Source organism: Scyliorhinus canicula, chromosome 18 (assembly GCF_902713615.1).
Source record: "Scyliorhinus canicula chromosome 18, sScyCan1.1, whole genome shotgun sequence".
Taxonomy (NCBI): Eukaryota; Metazoa; Chordata; class Chondrichthyes; order Carcharhiniformes; family Scyliorhinidae; genus Scyliorhinus; species Scyliorhinus canicula.
The window spans coordinates 30,647,376-30,666,035 of record NC_052163.1 but is presented as its reverse complement, the minus strand read 5'-3'; the positions used below and the strand labels follow the sequence as shown (position 1 = coordinate 30,666,035).

The window sequence follows — 18,660 nt, the reverse complement described above, 5'->3', positions numbered from 1 at the left end:
ACAGTTCTGTCTCGGAATACATGGGTTTTTAAAAATTCTAACATATTTTGTTCCCAAAGATACAATTTACACAAACCTTACATTGGAAGAATCATAAAATACTGATCTTCCTTCCTCTCCCATCGAACAGGGGAAAAGTCTGAATTTTAGATTCAATAGAATCTTCAACACAGGTCCACTTGTTAACAACTCAAAACCAGTTTTTCCACTGAAGGAGGGAAGCTCTCTAATCCCAATGAAATTGGATAGCACTTTCTTGAAAATGCTGTAACCTCAGATGGCTTCACAGCTAAAGATGCTTTTTTTAATATAAATTTAGAGTACCCAATTCATTTATTTTCCAATTAAGGGGCAATTTAACGTGGTCAATCCACCTACCCTGCACATCTTTGGGTTCTGGGGGCAAAACCACGCAAACACGGGAGGTATGTGCAAACTCCTTACGGATAGTGACCCAGAGCCGGAATCGAACCTAGGACCTCGGCGTCGTGAGACTGCAGTGCGCCACCGTGCTGCCCTGCAGCTAAAGATGTTTAACCAACCTCTCTAGGTTACTCATGCTGGATCATGAAGCTGAAATTCCAGGGAGCTGCCATGCTAACAAATAACACCACAGAACCCATAATATTACTTTAAAGAAAAGGACTGGAATTCCTTTTTCTGTTTTAATAAGTCAGTTGGAAATGCATCAGTAACGGTGTTCTGTATTTAATGAAACGGAGGAAATGTTAATACATAAAGACAACAGTAATTATGTACCATCTTCAGAACCTGCCTGTGATTGTCACTAACAAATTAGCCTTCCTTATTTGGACGAAGAAAAGTGGCCGATGTGCATCCAATTTATGATGACATTTCTTAAAAAGTAGTTGGAGTCTGAAAAAAGGAAGATTATACATCCAGTGTGAATAAAAGCACACAACTCTACTTAGAGGAATACAATATTTGAAGACATTGTTGAGCAACAGTGAATCCAGCTCACAAAATATGGTGCAAGTGGCAATCTAGTCCACTTAACATGGATTGATCCATTGGCAACAAATTCATGTGTCACATGATTTGTTGACAAATTACAGCGTGGCAGCCAGTTTGGGAATTTCACTACATTGGACACAATATACAAATTGAAAATGTAACGTGTACAATTTGGAATTGATCAATATATAATGAAGCAAATTGAACGATGTGCACGTTAGGTGGATTGGCCATGCTAAATTGCCTTAGTGTCCAGGGATGTGTAGGTCAGGTTAAGGGGATGAGATAGGATGGGATGGGGGAGTGGGTCTAGGTAGGTGCTCTTTCAGAGGGTCAGGGCAGACTTGAGGGGCCAAATGGCCTCCTTCTACACTGTAGGGATTCTATGATTCTATGAAGAGAATAACCTATCCTAGGTCAACACACCATTTTATTCACAGAGCAGCTGCAATCAAACTAGTCAGTATGAATTCTGTTCTTTCATGATTTATACTGTGGGGCAGGCCAGTCTTGTGCAGGTAAGTGGTTGCCAGTTCAAAGTAATTTAGAGCAACCTGTTATAACTTAAGCTTTCTCATACCCAACACAATAGGCAAGTCCTCACTCCCTATAAACCAAAACATGGCTATGCAGAAGCTAGTTTAGGTAATAAGGGTCAATACTGAAGTCTTTTTATTGCTGAGATACATGCTAAAAGAGAATCTCAATGCACACTCTCAAACCCTTCCAACTAAAGGGCAAAATAATACAGTCACAGACCCCGTAACTTTGCTCAAGAAACTATTAATTAAGATTACTAAAAGAAAAATATAAGATTCGCAATAACCAAAGAATTCAGAGTGGGAGATATAAGGGCCGAAGGGCCTGTTCTGTGCTGTACTGTTCTAATATATCAGATATATGAAATAAAAATAATCTAACATGATTAACATCCAAAAGCTTTTACTAATAACCAAATTACTTGGGACCAGGCATCTGTGAGGACTGGTTTTATTAGAGACAGATCTCACATTGAAGCCTGAACCCAGTGGTCCAGTGAGACGTGGGCTGGTGAACTGACAAAAAGCAGGTCATGTATCGGCCTGGTTTCAGCTAGCTGCGGGCTCCAAAACTGTCACATCAACATCAAAACCAAAACCCAGCCATGTGAGCCCCTGTCCTCTCAAAGGCCTGACTTCAGCCATTCCCCGATTTCCAAGATCAATCAGAGCTGAGAGTTTAAGATCCCACAATGAGACTGATAACATCGCTTCAAAACAACAACAACTAGTATTTATCTTGCACCTTTTAATGTCATAATGAATGCCCCCAAAGCATTTCAGAGGCATTATAAAACAAAGTATGGCACCGAGCTACAGAAGGAAATATCAGGGCAGGTGGGCCAAGCTTGGTAAAAGAGGGAGGATGTTGGGGGCATCTTAAAAGGAGGAAAGCGGGTTGGAGAAGTGCAGAGGTTTACAGAGAGAATTACAAAGCTTAGGCATCTGAAGGCACAACCATCAATGGTGCTGCAGTTAAAATTGGGGAGGTTGTGGTAGTCACCACTGTTTGTATAATATGTGTATTAGAGGTAATACGGTATGGCTCCTGTACTACAGGTACGGGGGTAGATCCCTGCCTGCCGGTTCCGCCCAGTAGGCGGAGTATAAACGTGTGTGCACACCGAGCTGCTACCATTTCTGTTACAGCTGCAGGAGGCTACACATCTCTGCTTAATAAAGCCTTGATTACTCTCCTCTCGTCTCGTCATAATTGATAGTGCCTCAATTTATTCAGCAGAGATATTACAGCGATGGAACTACGCATCAAGCCAGATCGCCTGCAGCTGCACCCTCAAGCAGACAACGCCGCGTCGGCCTTCGACCACTGGCTAGCTTTCTTCGAAAGCTACCTCAGATCAGCGACTGAACAGCCCTCGGATGCACAGATGCTTCAGATCCTGTACTCATGAGTGAGCTCCGAGGTTTTTCCCCTTATCCGGGATGCGCCCACTTACCCTGAAGCTATGGAGCTTCTGAAAGGACACTATATCCGGCCGGTCAACAAACTCTACGCCAGGCACCCCCTATCCACGAGGCAGCAACTCCCCGATGAGTCATTAGATGATTTCTAGCATGCCTGCACATCCTGGTGAGGAACAGCGATTGCCAGGCAGTTTTGGCCGTGGAACATACAGAACTCTGAATCAGGGCCGCTTTCGTTACGGGCATGCAGTCGGCGAACATCCGCCAGCGCCTATTAGAAGGGGGTACGCTCGACCTCGTGGCGACCAGGCAACTCGCGAACTCACTGACGGTAGCCTCCCGTAACGTATAGTCGTTCACCCCCGACCACACGGCACACCCCTCCGACCGCACAGCACCCTCATGGACATAGTGGGCCCCACTAGCGGGCGCCTCAGCCAACCCCAAGCGTGCGCCGCGCGGCAGCCAACCAACCCCGGGGGGCCCAAATGCTATTTCTGCGGGCAGACAAGGCACCCCCGACAACGCTGCCCAGCGCGGAGTGCAACCTGCAAGGCCTGCGGAAAGAAGGGACATTTCGCTGCTGTGTGCCAGGCCCGGTCGATCGCTGCTGTACATCGGCCCAGTGTTCCTGCACCCGCCACATGCGACCCGCGGGCGCCGCCATTTTCATCCCCGCAGACCAAGTGCGGCCCGTGGGCGCCGCGGTCGTCCTCCCAGCAGAACACGTGCAGCCCATGGGTGCCGCCATCTTTAACGACGCCCGCCATGTGCGCCCGGTGGGCGCTGCCATCTTCGGCGCCATTTTGGACGGCGCCTCAGGACCCCTGCTCGTCTGGGACTTCATCGGGTCGTTCATCGCCTTCTACCACCGCCGACCAGCCTGGGACCTACCTATACTAACCGCAACACGCCTCCATCACGCTCGACCAGTCCCGGCCGCACAACCTCGCAACCGCGACGACGACGGTGAAAGTCAATGGGCACAAGACATCCTGCCTTCTTGACTCCGGGAGCACGGAAAGCTTCATCCACCGCTCCACGGTAAGGTGTTGCTCCCTCGCGGTACACCCCATTACCCAGAGAATCTCCCTGGCCTCCGGATCCCATTCCGTGGAAATCCGGGGGTACTGCATCGTCATCGTCACCCTCACCGTCCAGGGTGTAGAGTTCAGCAACTTCCGGCTCTACGTCCTCCCCAACCTCTGCGCTGCCCTGTTACTCGGCCTGGACTTACAGTGCAACCTCCAAAGCCTAACTCTAACATTCGGCGGACCCCTACCACCCCTCACCGTATGCAGCCTCACGACCCTTAAGGTCGACCCACCTTCCCTGTTTGCAAACCTCACCCCGGATTGCAAACCCGTCTCCAGCCTCTGGAGACTGGGGAGAAACAGAGGATGGTCATTGACTACAGTCAGACCATAAATCGGTACACGCAGCTCCCACGCATATCTGATATGGTCAATCAGATTGCACAGTACCGGGTCTTTTCGACAGTGGACCAGAAATCTGCCTACCACCAGCTCCCCATCCGCAAGGTGGACCGCCAATACACTGCGTTTGACGGCCGCCTTTACCACTTCCTTAGGGTTCCCTTCGGCGTCACTAACGGGGTGTCGGTCTTCCAATGGGAGATGGACCGAATGGTTGACCGGTACGGGCTGTGGGTCACCTTCCCGTAGCTAGATAACGTCACCATCTTCGGCCACGTCCAGCAGGACCACATCGCTAACCTTTTCAAATTTCTCCACACCGCCAAACACCTGAACTTCACATATAACAAGAAGTGCGTGTTCAGCACTAACCGCTTAGCCATCCTTGGCTATGTTGTGCAAAATGGAGTTCTAGGGTCCGTCCCTGACCGCATGCGCCCCCTCATGGAACTCCCACTCCCCCACTGCCCCAAGGCCCTGAAACGATGCCTGGGGTTTTTCTCCTATTATGCCCAGTGGGTCCCGAACTACGAGGACAAGGCCCGCCCATTCATCCACTCCACAGTTTTCCCCCTGACAGCTGAGGCCCACCAGGCCTTCAACCGCATCAAGGCCGACATCGCCAAGGCCAGGATGCACGCGGTCGACGAGACCCTCCTTTTTCAGGTTGAAAGCGATGCATCGGACGTCGCTCTGGACGCCACCCTCAACCAGGCAGGCAGACCTGTGGCATTCTTTTCCCGCACCCTCCATGCCTCCGAAATTCGGCACTCCTCTGTCGAAAGGAGGCCCAAGCCATCGTAGAAGCTGTGCGGCATTGCCGGCATTACCTGGCCGGCAGGAGATTCACTCTCCTCGCTGACCAACAATCGGTTGCCTTCATGTTTAATAATATCTAGCGGGGCAAGATCAAAAATGATAAAATCTTGAGGTGGAGGATCGAGCTCTCCACCTACACTTACGAGATATTCTATCGCCCCGGGAAGCTCAACGAGCCACCCGATGCACTATCCCGAGGTACATGTGCCAGCGCACAAGTGGACCGACTCCGGGCCCTACATGATGGCCTCCGTCACCCAGGGGTCACCCTTTTCTTTCACTTCGCAAAGGCCCGCAACCTGCCCCACTCCATTGCGGGGGTCAGGGCTATCACCAGAGAATGCCAGGTCTGCGCTGAGTGCAAGCCGCACTTCTATCAGCCAGACCGAGCGACCTGGTGAAGGCCTCCCATCCCTTTGAACGCCTCAGCATGGACTTCAAAGGGCTCCTCCCCTCCACCGACCGAAACACGTACTTCCTGAACATGGTCCATGAATACTCCAGATTCCCCTTCGCCATCCCATGCCCCAATATGACGTCTGCCACGGTTATTAAAGCGCTCAACACCATCTTCGCCCTGTTCGGTTTCCCCGCTTACGTCCACAGTGACCGGGGATCCTCCTTTATGAGTGATGAGCTGCATCAGTTCCTGCTCAGCAAGGGCATCGCCTCGAGCAGGATGACCAGCAACAACCCACAGGGAAACGGACAGGTGGAGAGGGAGAACGGGACGGTCTGGAAGGCTGTCCTGCTGGCACTATGGTCTAAAAATCTCCCAGTCCCCCGCTGGCAGGAGGTCCTCCTCGATGCGCTCCACTCCATCCGATCGCTACTTTGCACTGCAACTACTGAAACCTCCCCATGAATGTCTCCTTGCCTTCCCTAGGATGTCCACCTCCGGGGTTTCGCTCCCAACGTGGCTGGCAGCTCTGGGACCCGTCCTCCTCCGCAAACACATGCGGCTCCACAAGGCAGACCCTTGGTCGAGAGGGTACAGCTGCTGCATGCAAACCTGCAGTACGCCTATGTGGTGTACCCCAACGGCCGCCAGGACACAGTCTCCCTCAGGGACCTGGCACCAGCTGAATCCCCACCCATGACCCCACATCACCCGACACCCCCACCCACCCCCCCCCCTCTGATGGCCCTGGCGCCAACATGAAATGTGGATGAGAATTTTGAAACTTGGAGCTGGTGTGGACGGGTGAATAAGATTTGACAGCAGAGTTTAGGATAACTTCAAGCTTAGAGTGGGTCGAGTGTGGGAGGCCGGTCAGGAGTGCCTTCAAACAGCCAAGCCTGGAGGTAACAAAAGCGTGGATGAAGGACTCAGCGGCAGAGGAGTCGAATCAGGGCAGTGATGGGCAATGTTCGGGAGGCAGAAATAGGAGGTCTTACTGACAACACGAATATGTGGTAGAATTGCGGATTCTACAGTGGTTATCATTTGGGACTTTGATAAGCGCTGTTCTGGTACTGTGGCAAGAGCAGAAACAAGGTAATAGAGCAAACAAAATGGATTCTGAATACGAGAAGATCATCCATATTATTAAGTCACTTGGGAACTCTTCTCTCACTCCCTTGTCCCCTTTGTCTAACGATTTCCAATTCCATAGCAAACCCTCAAATGTAATTAATAACAAAGGAAGAAAAGAACTGAGATACAGCTCTCCGCGGCTATAAACTGTCGATGAAGCAGGCCCATCCATGTAACATTTTTGTCAGGTTGCTCCTCCAAAGCACTAACCATTTTAAGATAGATATTATACTGGCGAAGTTACAAGAAAAATGAGAGATAGTTAGAAATGTGTGCAATGATAAACAGAGCTTCAATCTGTTACTGTCATTAAATTAGGTGAAAATCCAATAATTTTGTTCGAGTTATGGGGAAGTTAGTATTGGCAGAATGAATGCTCAAGGACACTTGGTGCATTTTACAAAGGAAACTGGGTTTGGTTTTTAAAAAAGTAATTGTTGAGTGACAGAAACTAGCAGCGCTATAACTCTGGCTGAATGGTGCCCCAGCAGTTTACAAGATGTCCCCGAAAACATTGGGATGACACGAGGATAAGCCACATTGAATGGGGGGGGGGTTAAAGAATGAAGAATATAATAAATACTTATACACACACACTGACCTCACGGACACATTTGATCTGGTAGCAGGGACTAACCCCTCAATCAGCAGGCAGCATCCCCCATTCCAGGCATCTTCTGAACAGCCGTGGGTCTTCACGCAACTACTGGCTGGATCCAGCTGCTGGTCTGAAAACAAAGGCTGAATTTCCTGTGCGCTGAGGTTAAACCAATTTCCAGGAGCTTCCACCTGCAGGAAGCAACACCACAGTGCTGGTAATTAACAGGAGCTGGATTCACAAACACGCTGCAGACAACTGGCAGGAAATGTTAGGCAGATTTCAATTTCCACTGATGGCACCCAGAATGGAAGATATTATAAATGATCAACTTGCTGCATTTCCAGCCATCTCGGAGTATGGACCCATTCTCCAATGGATTAATCAACAATATCAAAATCCTGAATTTCCAAGAACGTATCCATGACACGTGCCATAAAAAAAGTTCAACATTGAACTTGTATAGCGCCTTTCACCAGCTCAGAGTGTCTCGATGCACTTTGCAGCCAACTAAATATATCCGACGAGAAATCACTGTTGTAGTGCAAACAAAAATGGCAACCACGAATAATAATCTTTATTGTCACAAGTAGGCTTACATCAACACTGCAATGAAGGTACTGTGAAAAGCCCCTTGTCACCACATTCCAGTGCCTGTTCGGGTACACAGCGGGAGAATTCAGAATGTCCAAATTACCTGGCGTGGCGAAGCAACAGTGCTAACCACGGTGCTACCATGTCGCCCACTATTCTGAGCACAGCAAAGCACAAGGCACTTTCTCCTTGAGCAGATGATCCACTTTAGCGACATTGGCTGACCAAGACATGAGGGAGAGATCCACTCCTCTTCTTTGAGGTGATGCCACATGATGGTTAAACATCCACTGGAGAGGACAGAAGGCTTTAATGTTTCGTCTGACTTGTGCAGTAAGTAATACATTGAGTGGCAGCCTAGATTACTGTGTTTAAGCCTCTGGAGTGGATTTTGAATCCACAACTTTCTACCCGAAAGGTGAGAGTGGTGCCACTGAGCTGGAGACTGTAGCTGCTTAAAGGTTATTCTTCTCACATGATGCTGTCTGAAGGTCAAAATCAGGCCACAAAACTGAGCAAATTCAGTGCATCAAACATCAGAGTTAGCGACGTAGAGAAGAATTCAGTTGCTCAGATCTCGGTTATTGAATTACTCAGATATTGTTTCGCAGCACTGGAACCACTCCATTTTTGAGAGTGTCTGAAGTGAACATATGTACAAAAAATGATAGGGAGCGAGGACTGAGAACTACAAGCTTGTGGCCTCAGGGTTCCAATTCTTTGCACTGATCCTTTATTATGTTATCCAAGCTCGAGGATTGGAGGCCTGTAACTTCCTGGCTCCCTGGCGTTGGATTGGGGGGGGGGGGGGGGGGGGGGGGTACCCCGAAGGTGTGCTGAGGAATCCCTCTCAGAAGTTCCCAGGTAAAGAGTGAAGCAGCAATTGTCGGTTCTGCCAGTTTTACATTAATCGTCACTCTGAAAGAGTTTGAAGAGGTGAAACCATTTCTAATTTACTTCAGCGTAACTATTTTAAACACCCAGATCAAGCCCAACATGGGGGTCCCCCCCCCAAACTGCAGACCCTCCATTCCCCAGATAATCAACCCCCAGGGAATTCCTAACAACATCACATCACACCCCACCCCAGCCAGTGGGCCCGACTCTAATAAAGTTCATCCCATAGCCTTAGACTGTGACCGCTGGTTCTGGATTCTCCTGCCATCGAGAACATCTTTCCTGATCTACCCTGTCTAGTCCTGTTAGAATGTTATAGGTTTCTATAAGATACCCCCATATTCTTCTGAACTCCAGTGAATAAAATCCTAACCGACTCAATCTCTCCTCATACGTCAGTTACTTCATGCAGGGAATCAGTATGGTAAACAGTCGCTGCACTCCCTTTTCAACAAGAACATAATTCCTCAGATAAAGAAGCTAAAACTGCACACAATATTCCAAGTGGTGTCTGTCATGGGAGTCTCTCTTTAAGAATTTTTTTGTCTTATCACAAGGTTTCAGTGATGTCATAGAATTTTATCATAGAATTTTACAGTGCAGAAGGAGGCCATTTGGCCCATCGAGTCTGCACCGGCTCTTGGAAATAGCACCCTACTTAAGCCCGCACCTCCACCCGATCCCCGTAAACCAGCAACCCCATCTAACCCAAGGGCAATTTAGCATGGCCAATCCACCTAACCTGCACATCTTTGGACTGTGGGGGGAAACCGGAGCACCCGGAGGAAACCCACACAGACACGGGAAGAACGTGCAGACTCTGTACAGATAGTGACCCAAGCGGTAATCGAACCTGCGACCTTGGTGCTGTGAAGCCGTATTGCTAACCACTATGCTACCGTGCTTACTCACTTTGTGTCATTGTGTGGGTGGAGCTGGGCTGTGGTTCTGTGAGTTTCTACTTTCGCTTTGAGTTTGGACTGATTTTGAACTGCACTGGTTAAAAGAAGTGTCTCTCTATATTCATTATAAAAGCTGTTTCCAGACTGCTTGCTAACTTAAAAGAGATAATTACTTTCTGGAAGGAATTAAAACCTGCTGTTTGAAAAGGGGAACAAAGTATCAATAACAGCCTTATACCAGTAAGAATGCCGTGTGCATTCTTGGATTTTGTTATTGAATTGGAACAGTTAAGGGGGAATTCATTAAAGGTTATACATAGATGACTTTAGCTGTTTGGGGTCTTTATGTTTGTAGTTGATGGAGCAGCACGATGGCGCAGTGGGTTAGCCCTGATGCCTCACGACGCCGAGGTCCCAGATTCGATCCCGGCTCCGGGTCACTGTCCGTGTGGAGTTTGCACATTCTCCCCGTGTTTGCATTGGTTTCACCCCCGCAACCCAAAGATGTGCAGGCTAGGTGGATTGGCTACGCTAAATTGCCCCTTAATTGGAAAAAAAAATGAATTGGGTACTCTAAATTTATTTTAAAAAAGAAAAAGAAAAAAAATGTTTATGGTTGATAAAAATTCTTGCTTTGTGTTTATACAAACGTTAACTACATTTGTAGAATAAAGCTTGTTCTTGATTAAAAGCGCCTAAGAACTCTATTGAATAATACCTGAAAGGCAGGCTCTTGTGCTCATCCTAGCCAAATTCAATAAACATTGTAGATCAGGTGAACTCCATGATACATTTTGGAGTTTTCTAAACCCTGGCCCATAACAGGTCTCACCAAGCTCCTGTACAATTGCAGCAAGACGTCCCTGCTCCTGTACTTGAATCCTCTCACTCTGAAGGCTAACATACCATTTGCCTTCTTCACCGCCTGCTGCACCTACATGCTTATTTTCAGCAACTGGCATACGAGTGCACCCAGGTCTCGTTGCACATTCCCCTCTCAATCCATAGCCATTCAGATAATAATCAGCCTTCCTATTTTTGTGGAAAACTTCACATTCATCCACAGTATACTGCATTTGCCATGCACTTGCCCACCCAACTTGTCCAAATCACACTGAAGCATCTCTGCATCGTCCTCACAGCCCATTCTCCTCAAGAGCTCACCCTCCCACCCAGCGTTGTATCATCTGCAAATTTGGTGATATTACATTTATTTCCCTCATCTAAACCATTAATATACATTGCGAAGAGCTGGGATCCCAGCACTGATCCCTGCCAAACCCCATTAGTCACTGTCTGCCATTTGGAAGTAGACATGTTTATTCCTATTCTTTGTTTCCTGTCTGCCAACCAGTTTTCTATCCATCTCAATGCAATACCCCCAGTCCCACGCGCTAAAATTTTACACGCAAATCACATATGCGACCTTGACAAAAGCCTTCTGAAAGTTGAAATAAAGCACATCCATCAACTCCCCCTTGTCAACTCTACTAGTTACATCCTCAAAGAATTTCATTAGATTTGTCAAACATGACTTCCATTTCGTCAATCCATGCTGACTCTGCCTGATCCTGCCACTGTTTTCCAAATACTCTGCTATAAAATATTTTATAATGCACTTCCCACTATCAACGTCAGGCTGATTGGTCTATAATTCCTTGTTTTTTTTCTTTGCCTCCTTTCTAAAATAGTGGCATTACATTAGTGGGCAGCACGGTGGCACACTGGTTAGCACAGTTGCTTCACAGCTCCAGGGTGCCAGGTTCGATTCCCGGCTTGGGTCACTGTCTGTGCGCAGTCTGCACGTTCTCCACGTGTCTATGTGGGTTTCTTCCGGGTGCTCCGGTTTCCTCACACAGTCCAAAGATGTGGAGGGTTAGGTGGATTGGCCATGCCTAATTCCCCTTAAGTGTCCAAAAAAAATGATTAGCTGAGGTTACTGGGTTACATGGATAGGGTTGAGTTGTGGGCTTAAGTTGGGTGCTCTTTCCAAGAGCCAGTGCAGACACGATGGGCCGAATAGCCTCCTTCTGCACTGTAAATTCTATGATTCTACGATATCCTCATTTGTAGGAACTGTTCCAGAGTTTATAGAATCTTGGAAGATGACCACCAATGTATCCACTATTTGTAGGACCACTTCCGTAAGTACTTCAGGATGTTGATTATCAGGCCCTAGAGATTTTTTTTTTTAAAGAACAGTACAGCACAGAACAGGCCCTTCGGCCCTCGATGTTGTGCCGAGCAATGATCACCCTACAACCCAACATATCCATCCTATACCAGTAACCCAACAACCCCCCCCAACCTTATTTTTTAGGACACTAAGGGCAATTTAGCATGGCCAATCCACCTAACCCGCACATCTTTGGACTGTGGGAGGAAACCGGAGCACCCGGAGGAAACCCACGCACACACGGGGAGGACGTGCAGACTCCGCACAGACAGTGACCCAGCCGGGAATTGAACCTGGGACCCTGGAGCTGTGAAGCATTTATGCTAACCACCATGCTACCGTGCTGTCGGCCTTCAATCTCATACATTTTCCCAACACTATAACCCTATTAATAAGGATTTCCTACAGTTTCTCCCTCTCACTAACCCTGTGTTCCCCAATGTTTCTGGTATATTATTAGTGCCCTCCTTTGTGAAGACAGACTAAAGCATGTATTTATTTGATCAGCCATTTCTTTGTTCCCCATTTTAAATGGACATTTGTCTCCACCAATCTTTTTCTCTTCACATACCCATAGAAGCTTCTACAGTCAGTTTTATGGCTCCTGCAAGCTTACTTTCATACTCTATTTTCCCCTTTTTAATCAATCCCTTTGTCCTTCTTTGCTGAATTCTAAACTGCTCCCAATCTTTAGGTCTACTGTTTTTACTGGCCAATTTGTATGCATATTCCTTGGATCTAATACTATCTCTAATTTCCCTTGTAGACCATGGTTTGGCCACCTTTCCAGTTTTATTTTTGTGCCAGATAGGAATGAACAATTTTTGCAGTTCACCCAAGAACCAGACGCCATTGCCTATCCACTGTTGTCACTTTAAGTAATGTTCTCTAATCCATCATAACCAACTCGCACCTCATACTATTGTAGATTCCTTTATTTGGATTCAGGATCCTAGTCTCAGAATCAACCAGGTCACGCTCCATTTTGATGAGGAATTCGATCATATTATGGTTGCTCAACCCCAAGGGGCCTTGTACAACTAGATTGCCAATTATTCCTTTCTCATTACATAATACCCTCAGATAGTATTCAGTATACACTCCAGGAATTCCTCCTCCGTTGTATTGTTACTAATTTGATTTGCCCATCCATATGTGCAGATTAAAGTCACGCATGATTACAGATGTTCCTTTATTGCATCCTTCTCTAATTTCCTGTTTAATGCCATCCCCAACATCATCACTACAGTTTGGGGGTCAATATACAACCCCCCACTAATGTTTTATGGCCCAGCTCTACGCATCCAGATTCCACAATGTCGGAGCAAATATTCTTCCTCACTATTGTGCTAATTTCCACTTTAACCAGCAATGCAACCCCACCACCTTTTACATTTTTTTGTCTATCCTAAATACTGGAATACCTCTAGATGTTTAGTTCCTATCCCTGGCCACCCTGCAACCATGTCTCCACAATCCCAACCTTAGCATACCCATTTACATCTATGTGCGCAATTAATTCATCCACTTTGTTGCAAATGCTCTGCACATTCAGACACAAAATCGTAAGGCTGGTTTTTTTAACATTCCTTGTTCCATTCCCACTATTTTGCACTGTGGCATTGTTTGATTCTGGCCCTTGTTTCCTCTGCCCATCACTTTTCTTATGCTCTTCTGTCTTTTGTTCTTGGCCATGTTTCTTCCTCCTGTGACTCCTTGCATGGGTTCCCATCCCCCTGCTATTTTAATTTTAACCCTCTCCAACCACTCTCGCAAATACTCTCCCTGGGACATCAATCCCGATCATGCCCAGGTGTAACCCATCCTGTTTGTCCCACCTCCCGCAGAACCAGTCCCAATGTCCTAGGAATCGGAAACCCTCCCCCTTGCACAATCTCTTCACATATTCATCAGATATTTCCTGTTATTTCTGCTCTAACTAGCGCGTGACACTGGTAATAATCCTGAGGTGACTACCTTTGAGGTCCTACTTTACTTCCTAACTCCCTATATTCTGCTTTTAGAACTTCATTCCTTTTTTAACCTATGTTGTTTGTACCAATGTGTACCACAACTACTAGCTGTTCACCTGCCACTTCCAGAATATCCTGTAGCCACTCTGAGACATCCTTAACTAGGGAGGCAACAACCATCCTGGAGTCTTATTTGCGGCCACAGAAATGCCCATCTATTCCCCTTTACAATTGAATCCCCATAACTATTGCATTCCTGCACTTTATATTTGTCCCCTGTGCAGCAGAGCCAACCACGATGCAATGGATTTGACTGTTGCTGCTGTCCCCTCAGTGGTCATTCCCGCCCCCCAACAGTATCCAAAGCGGTATATCTATTTTGCATCGGAATGGCCACAAGAGATTCCCGCACTGCCTGCCTGGTCCTCTTGCTCTGCCTGGTAGTCACCCATTCCCCTTCCTGCCTATGGAATCTTAGCCTGCAGTGTAACCACCTCTCTCTATGTGCTTTCCATTATTGATTGATTGATATTAATTGTCACATGTACCGAAGTGCACAGTGAAAAGTATTTTTTGCAGCCAAGGCAACATACACAGTATGTACATAGTAGACAAAAGAATAGTCGACATAGTACATTGACAAATGGTACATCAACAAACAGCGATTGGTTACAATGCGGAACAAGGGCCAAACAAACAATACATGAGCAAGAGCAGCATATGCTGTCGTGAATAGTGTTCTTACAGGGAACAGATCAGTCCGAGGGAGAGTCTAATCGCTGTGGGGAAGAAGCTGTTCCTATGGAAATGTCTGGTAGGGGGCAAAGCCTGGGGGGGTCACTGGTAATGCTGTCTGCCTTCCTGAGGCTGCGGGAGGTGGATACAGAATCAATGTGAGGGTGGCAAGCTTGTGTGATACATTGGGCTGAGTTCACCACACTCCGCAGTTTCTTGCGATCTTGGACCGAGCAGTTGCCATACCAAGCTGTGATGCAGCCGGATAGGATGCTCCCCGTGGCATATCTGTAGACGTTTGTGAGTCGATGCAGACATGTTGAATTTCTTTAGCTTCCGTAGGAAGTAGAGACGTTGTTGGGCTTTCTTGACTGTTGCATCTACGTGAGTGGACCAGGACAGACTGATGACCTCCAGGAACTTAAAGCTACGCTTCCTGAAGTCGATGACCAGCTCCTTGGTCTGTTCCACATTGTCCACAGCCGCCTCTCCAGCTCTGAAACCCAGGTTTTCAGGAGCTGCAGCTTGAGACTCTTCCTGCAACATGCTAGCCCCGAGCACTGGAAACGTTCCCGGCTTCCAAAATAGAGGAAAAGCACACCACGACTTTGAGCTCTCCTGACATGACATACCCCTTTAAATTAAACCTTTTGAAACATATTTAAGATCAAATAATATCAATTACTCCAGAGTCCTTCTTTCCTGGTGTTCATTACTGCAGAATATAGCCCTTACAAAGAAGAAGTGATAAAAGTAGTAAATATTTACTCGGCCATACTCAGCTGCTTCCACTTGCCCTGCATCACTTTGGAATCCTGACGTCACCTCAGAAGCTCCAAACTCCAAGCCGGTATTCACTCTCGGTCTCACTCCTTCCTGTGTTCTTCTATCCTCCTGACTCCACTCTTGGTCTCGCTCTTTCTCGTGTTCTTTTATCCTCCTGGCTACGCTCCCAGTCCCAGTCTTTTTAACCCTCTTTTATCCTCCCTGCTCCGCTCTCAGTCTCGCCCTTTCTCGTGCTCCTTTATCCTCCCTGCTCCGCTCTCAGTCTCGCCCTTTCTCGCTCTCTCGTCTCCTCCTGGCTCCGCAATGCCTTTGATATAAAAAGGTGCCGGGAGAATGAGATCAGTCTGAATGTACTTGAAAACTGGAAACAGCAAAACTCAAATCTTGTGCTGATTGCTTCACTTTGTTATTGGACCTGGATATTAATTCCGCGGTAACTGTTCGTGACCAGGTCCAATTTGAGTGATGATACGAGGGACGGGGAAGAACAAGGAGGAGGGTAAGAGATAATAATTGTTTTACACATGAAGCAATAGGAATATTCAGTTAGCTACAGTGCTAAAGCATCTGATGCTCCAAATGGTCAGAAATTGAGCATGGCTTTATTGCTGAGCGCTGAATAGGTATTTATGCTCACAGAGCATTTATACCCAGTGGTGTTAGAGCCCCACTCTGTGCTAAATGGAGTTTGCAGGAGATTGTTTACAAATCAGCATTGAAGATAGTCATTAAGAGGAGATTCACAAGTAAATTAAAAAAACCATGTCCAATATTGTTTTGAGTGTAATATTACATGGAGGCACAGGACATTTATTTTACACATACATGAATAAACTTGCAAATGTTATTTTGGTGCTGAAATGCAGCATCAGTTCTTAAACAGAACTAACTTCAGTGCAGCGTCAAGGGTTCTATACAAATGATAGAGGAACAGCGAGAATAATTGTTCTCCAGGCAGCATTTAGTCCTGTATAGGTCAGTCAGAGTGAAGGGGGAAACCCTCCAGTTGTTAGTGTCTTACCCAAGACACATGGAGATGGTCATGATTGTTGGAAGCTAATCATTGCATCTCCAGGACATTGCATGCAAGAGTTCCTCAGACAAACATCCTGAGACATTCACTGGTTTAGCACACTGGGCTAAAGCGCTGGCTTTTAAAGCAGACCCAGGCAGGCCAGCAGCAAGGTTCAATTCCCGTACCAGCCTCCCCGAACAGGCGCCAGAATGTGGCGACTAATGGCTTTTCACAGTAACTTCATTGAAGCCTACTCGTGACAATAAGCGATTTTCATTTTCATTTCATCCTCAGTTGTTTTATAGACTGTGCTAACTACTACCGTACCGCCCATGGCACTGAAGAGAGAGCCATAAAGGTATGGAAAGGCCAGGTTAGTAGGCTGTGTTGGTCGGTTATCCAACGTGGCAATCAAATTACGAAAGTTATTTCCTCATGGTTAATTATGATCGAATTAAAACTCTCAGAACCTGAACAGCTGATAAAAGGCGATGAGGCGGCCTATACCACACATTGTGCGTGCAATGATAGTCCTGAACCTCAGAAAAACAATTAAATAAATCAGGGCTTGATGATGATTGGCGGCGTGATCATGATGTACAAGTCAGGGCTATCAAATTCAAAGGCCAATAAGACCATAAGACATAGCAGCAGAATTAGGCCATTCGGCCCATCGAGTCCGCTCCGCCATTCAATCCTGGTTGATTTGTTTCTCATCACCATTCTCCTTCCCTGTCCACATAACCCCGTTCCCCTGAATGATCAAGAACCTATCTATCTCGGTCTTAAAGACACTCAGTGGCATGGCCCCCGCAGCCTTCTGCGGCAATGAGTTCCACAGATACACCACCCTCTGGCTGAAGAAATTCCTCCAAATCTCCGTTTCAAAGGATTCAGTCTGAGGCTGTGCCCTAGTATTCTAGTTTTTCATACTAGTGGAAATATCCTCTCCACGTCCATTCTATTCAGGCCTCTCAGTATCCTGTAAGTTTCAATAAGATCACCCCCCTCATCCTTCTAAACTCCAATGACTACAGGCCCAGAGTCCCCAACCACTCCTTATAGGATAAGCTCTTTATTCCAGGGATCAATCCAGTGAACCTCCTCTGGACCCTTTCCAAGGCCAGCACATCCTTCCTTAGATATGGGGCCCAAAACTGCTCACAATACTCCAAATGGGGTCTGAACAGAGCCTTATACAGCCTCAGAAGTACATCCCTGCTCATGTAACTAGCCCTCTCGACATGAATGCGAACATTGCATTTGGTTCCTAACTGCCGACTGAACCTGCACGTTAACCTTAAGAGAATCTTGAACTAGGACCCCTATGTCCCTGTGTGCTTCTGATTTCCTAAGCCTTTCCCCATCTCTGCCTCCATTTATCCTACCAAAGTGAATAACCTCACACTTTTCCACATTGTATTCCATCTGCCACTTCTTGGCCCACTCTGCTAGCCTGTCCAAGTCCTTCTGCAGCCCCCCTGCTTTCTCAATACTACATGTTCCTCTGCATATCTTTGGCCTAAAGTGGATGCATATCTGGGGGTGGAGGTGATGAGAAAAGCGGTGTTAAGATTGTGCTGTTGAGCAATTAATTGAAATCTTACCATTCCATTCCTGTAAAGATTCTTCCCAAAGCCTTGGCAGAAAGAGGTGGCAAAGGGCAATGTGCAGATGCTGTGAATGGGCAAATATTCAGTCAACAAATTCCAAAACCTAGTGGGAGAGAATAAAGTAGAACAACGTAGTCACAAAATGTGTTTCACCCTGTAGCCACCAAAGTTGGCCACTTCCCGACCCAAAATGGCGATTTACAAAGCACGCAGGGAAAATTGGACACTTTAAAAAAGACAAGCAGGTTGCAGAATCTTCCTGTGTATTCTGCCTGTAAAGAAAGCAGACAGCACCGAAACCAGCAGTTTGCATATTAATGAAGCGATCCCCGGGAACAATGGATACAACGATTAGCTACATTTGGGACATTCTATAGCAGGTCAGACTTCCCGGCGCCAACGGGAGTCTGAAACAAAGGAGACAAACAAGCCAGGGAGAACCGCCCAGTGATCGAGGGACAGCCTCAGTATGGGGGGGATTCATACCAATTGATTGGTATGAGATCCAATTGATTGACAGTAAGCTCGGGGTCTGCCCAAAAGGGTGCGAAGCCCCTGGGACCTATAAAAGTCAGGTCCCAAGTCCAGTTCGCTCTCTTAGCCGGCCCTCCCAGCAGAACACCTTTGCAGCAGCTCTCTA

The 18,660-nt window shown here is 47.0% G+C and overlaps 1 protein-coding gene across 1 annotated transcript in view; it reads right to left on the bottom strand.

Annotated features, from left to right (window-relative positions):
- Nucleotides 1-18,660, bottom strand: part of engase (endo-beta-N-acetylglucosaminidase) — a 57,808-nt gene that overhangs the window by 15,011 nt on the left and 24,137 nt on the right. The window contains exons 9-10 of the mRNA XM_038776858.1: nt 18,015-18,123; nt 7,333-7,520 (exon numbers count right to left, since the gene is read on the bottom strand). Of these exons, the coding sequence (XP_038632786.1) occupies nt 7,333-7,520; nt 18,015-18,123 (297 nt within the window). The remainder of the gene's footprint in view (nt 1-7,332; nt 7,521-18,014; nt 18,124-18,660) is intronic.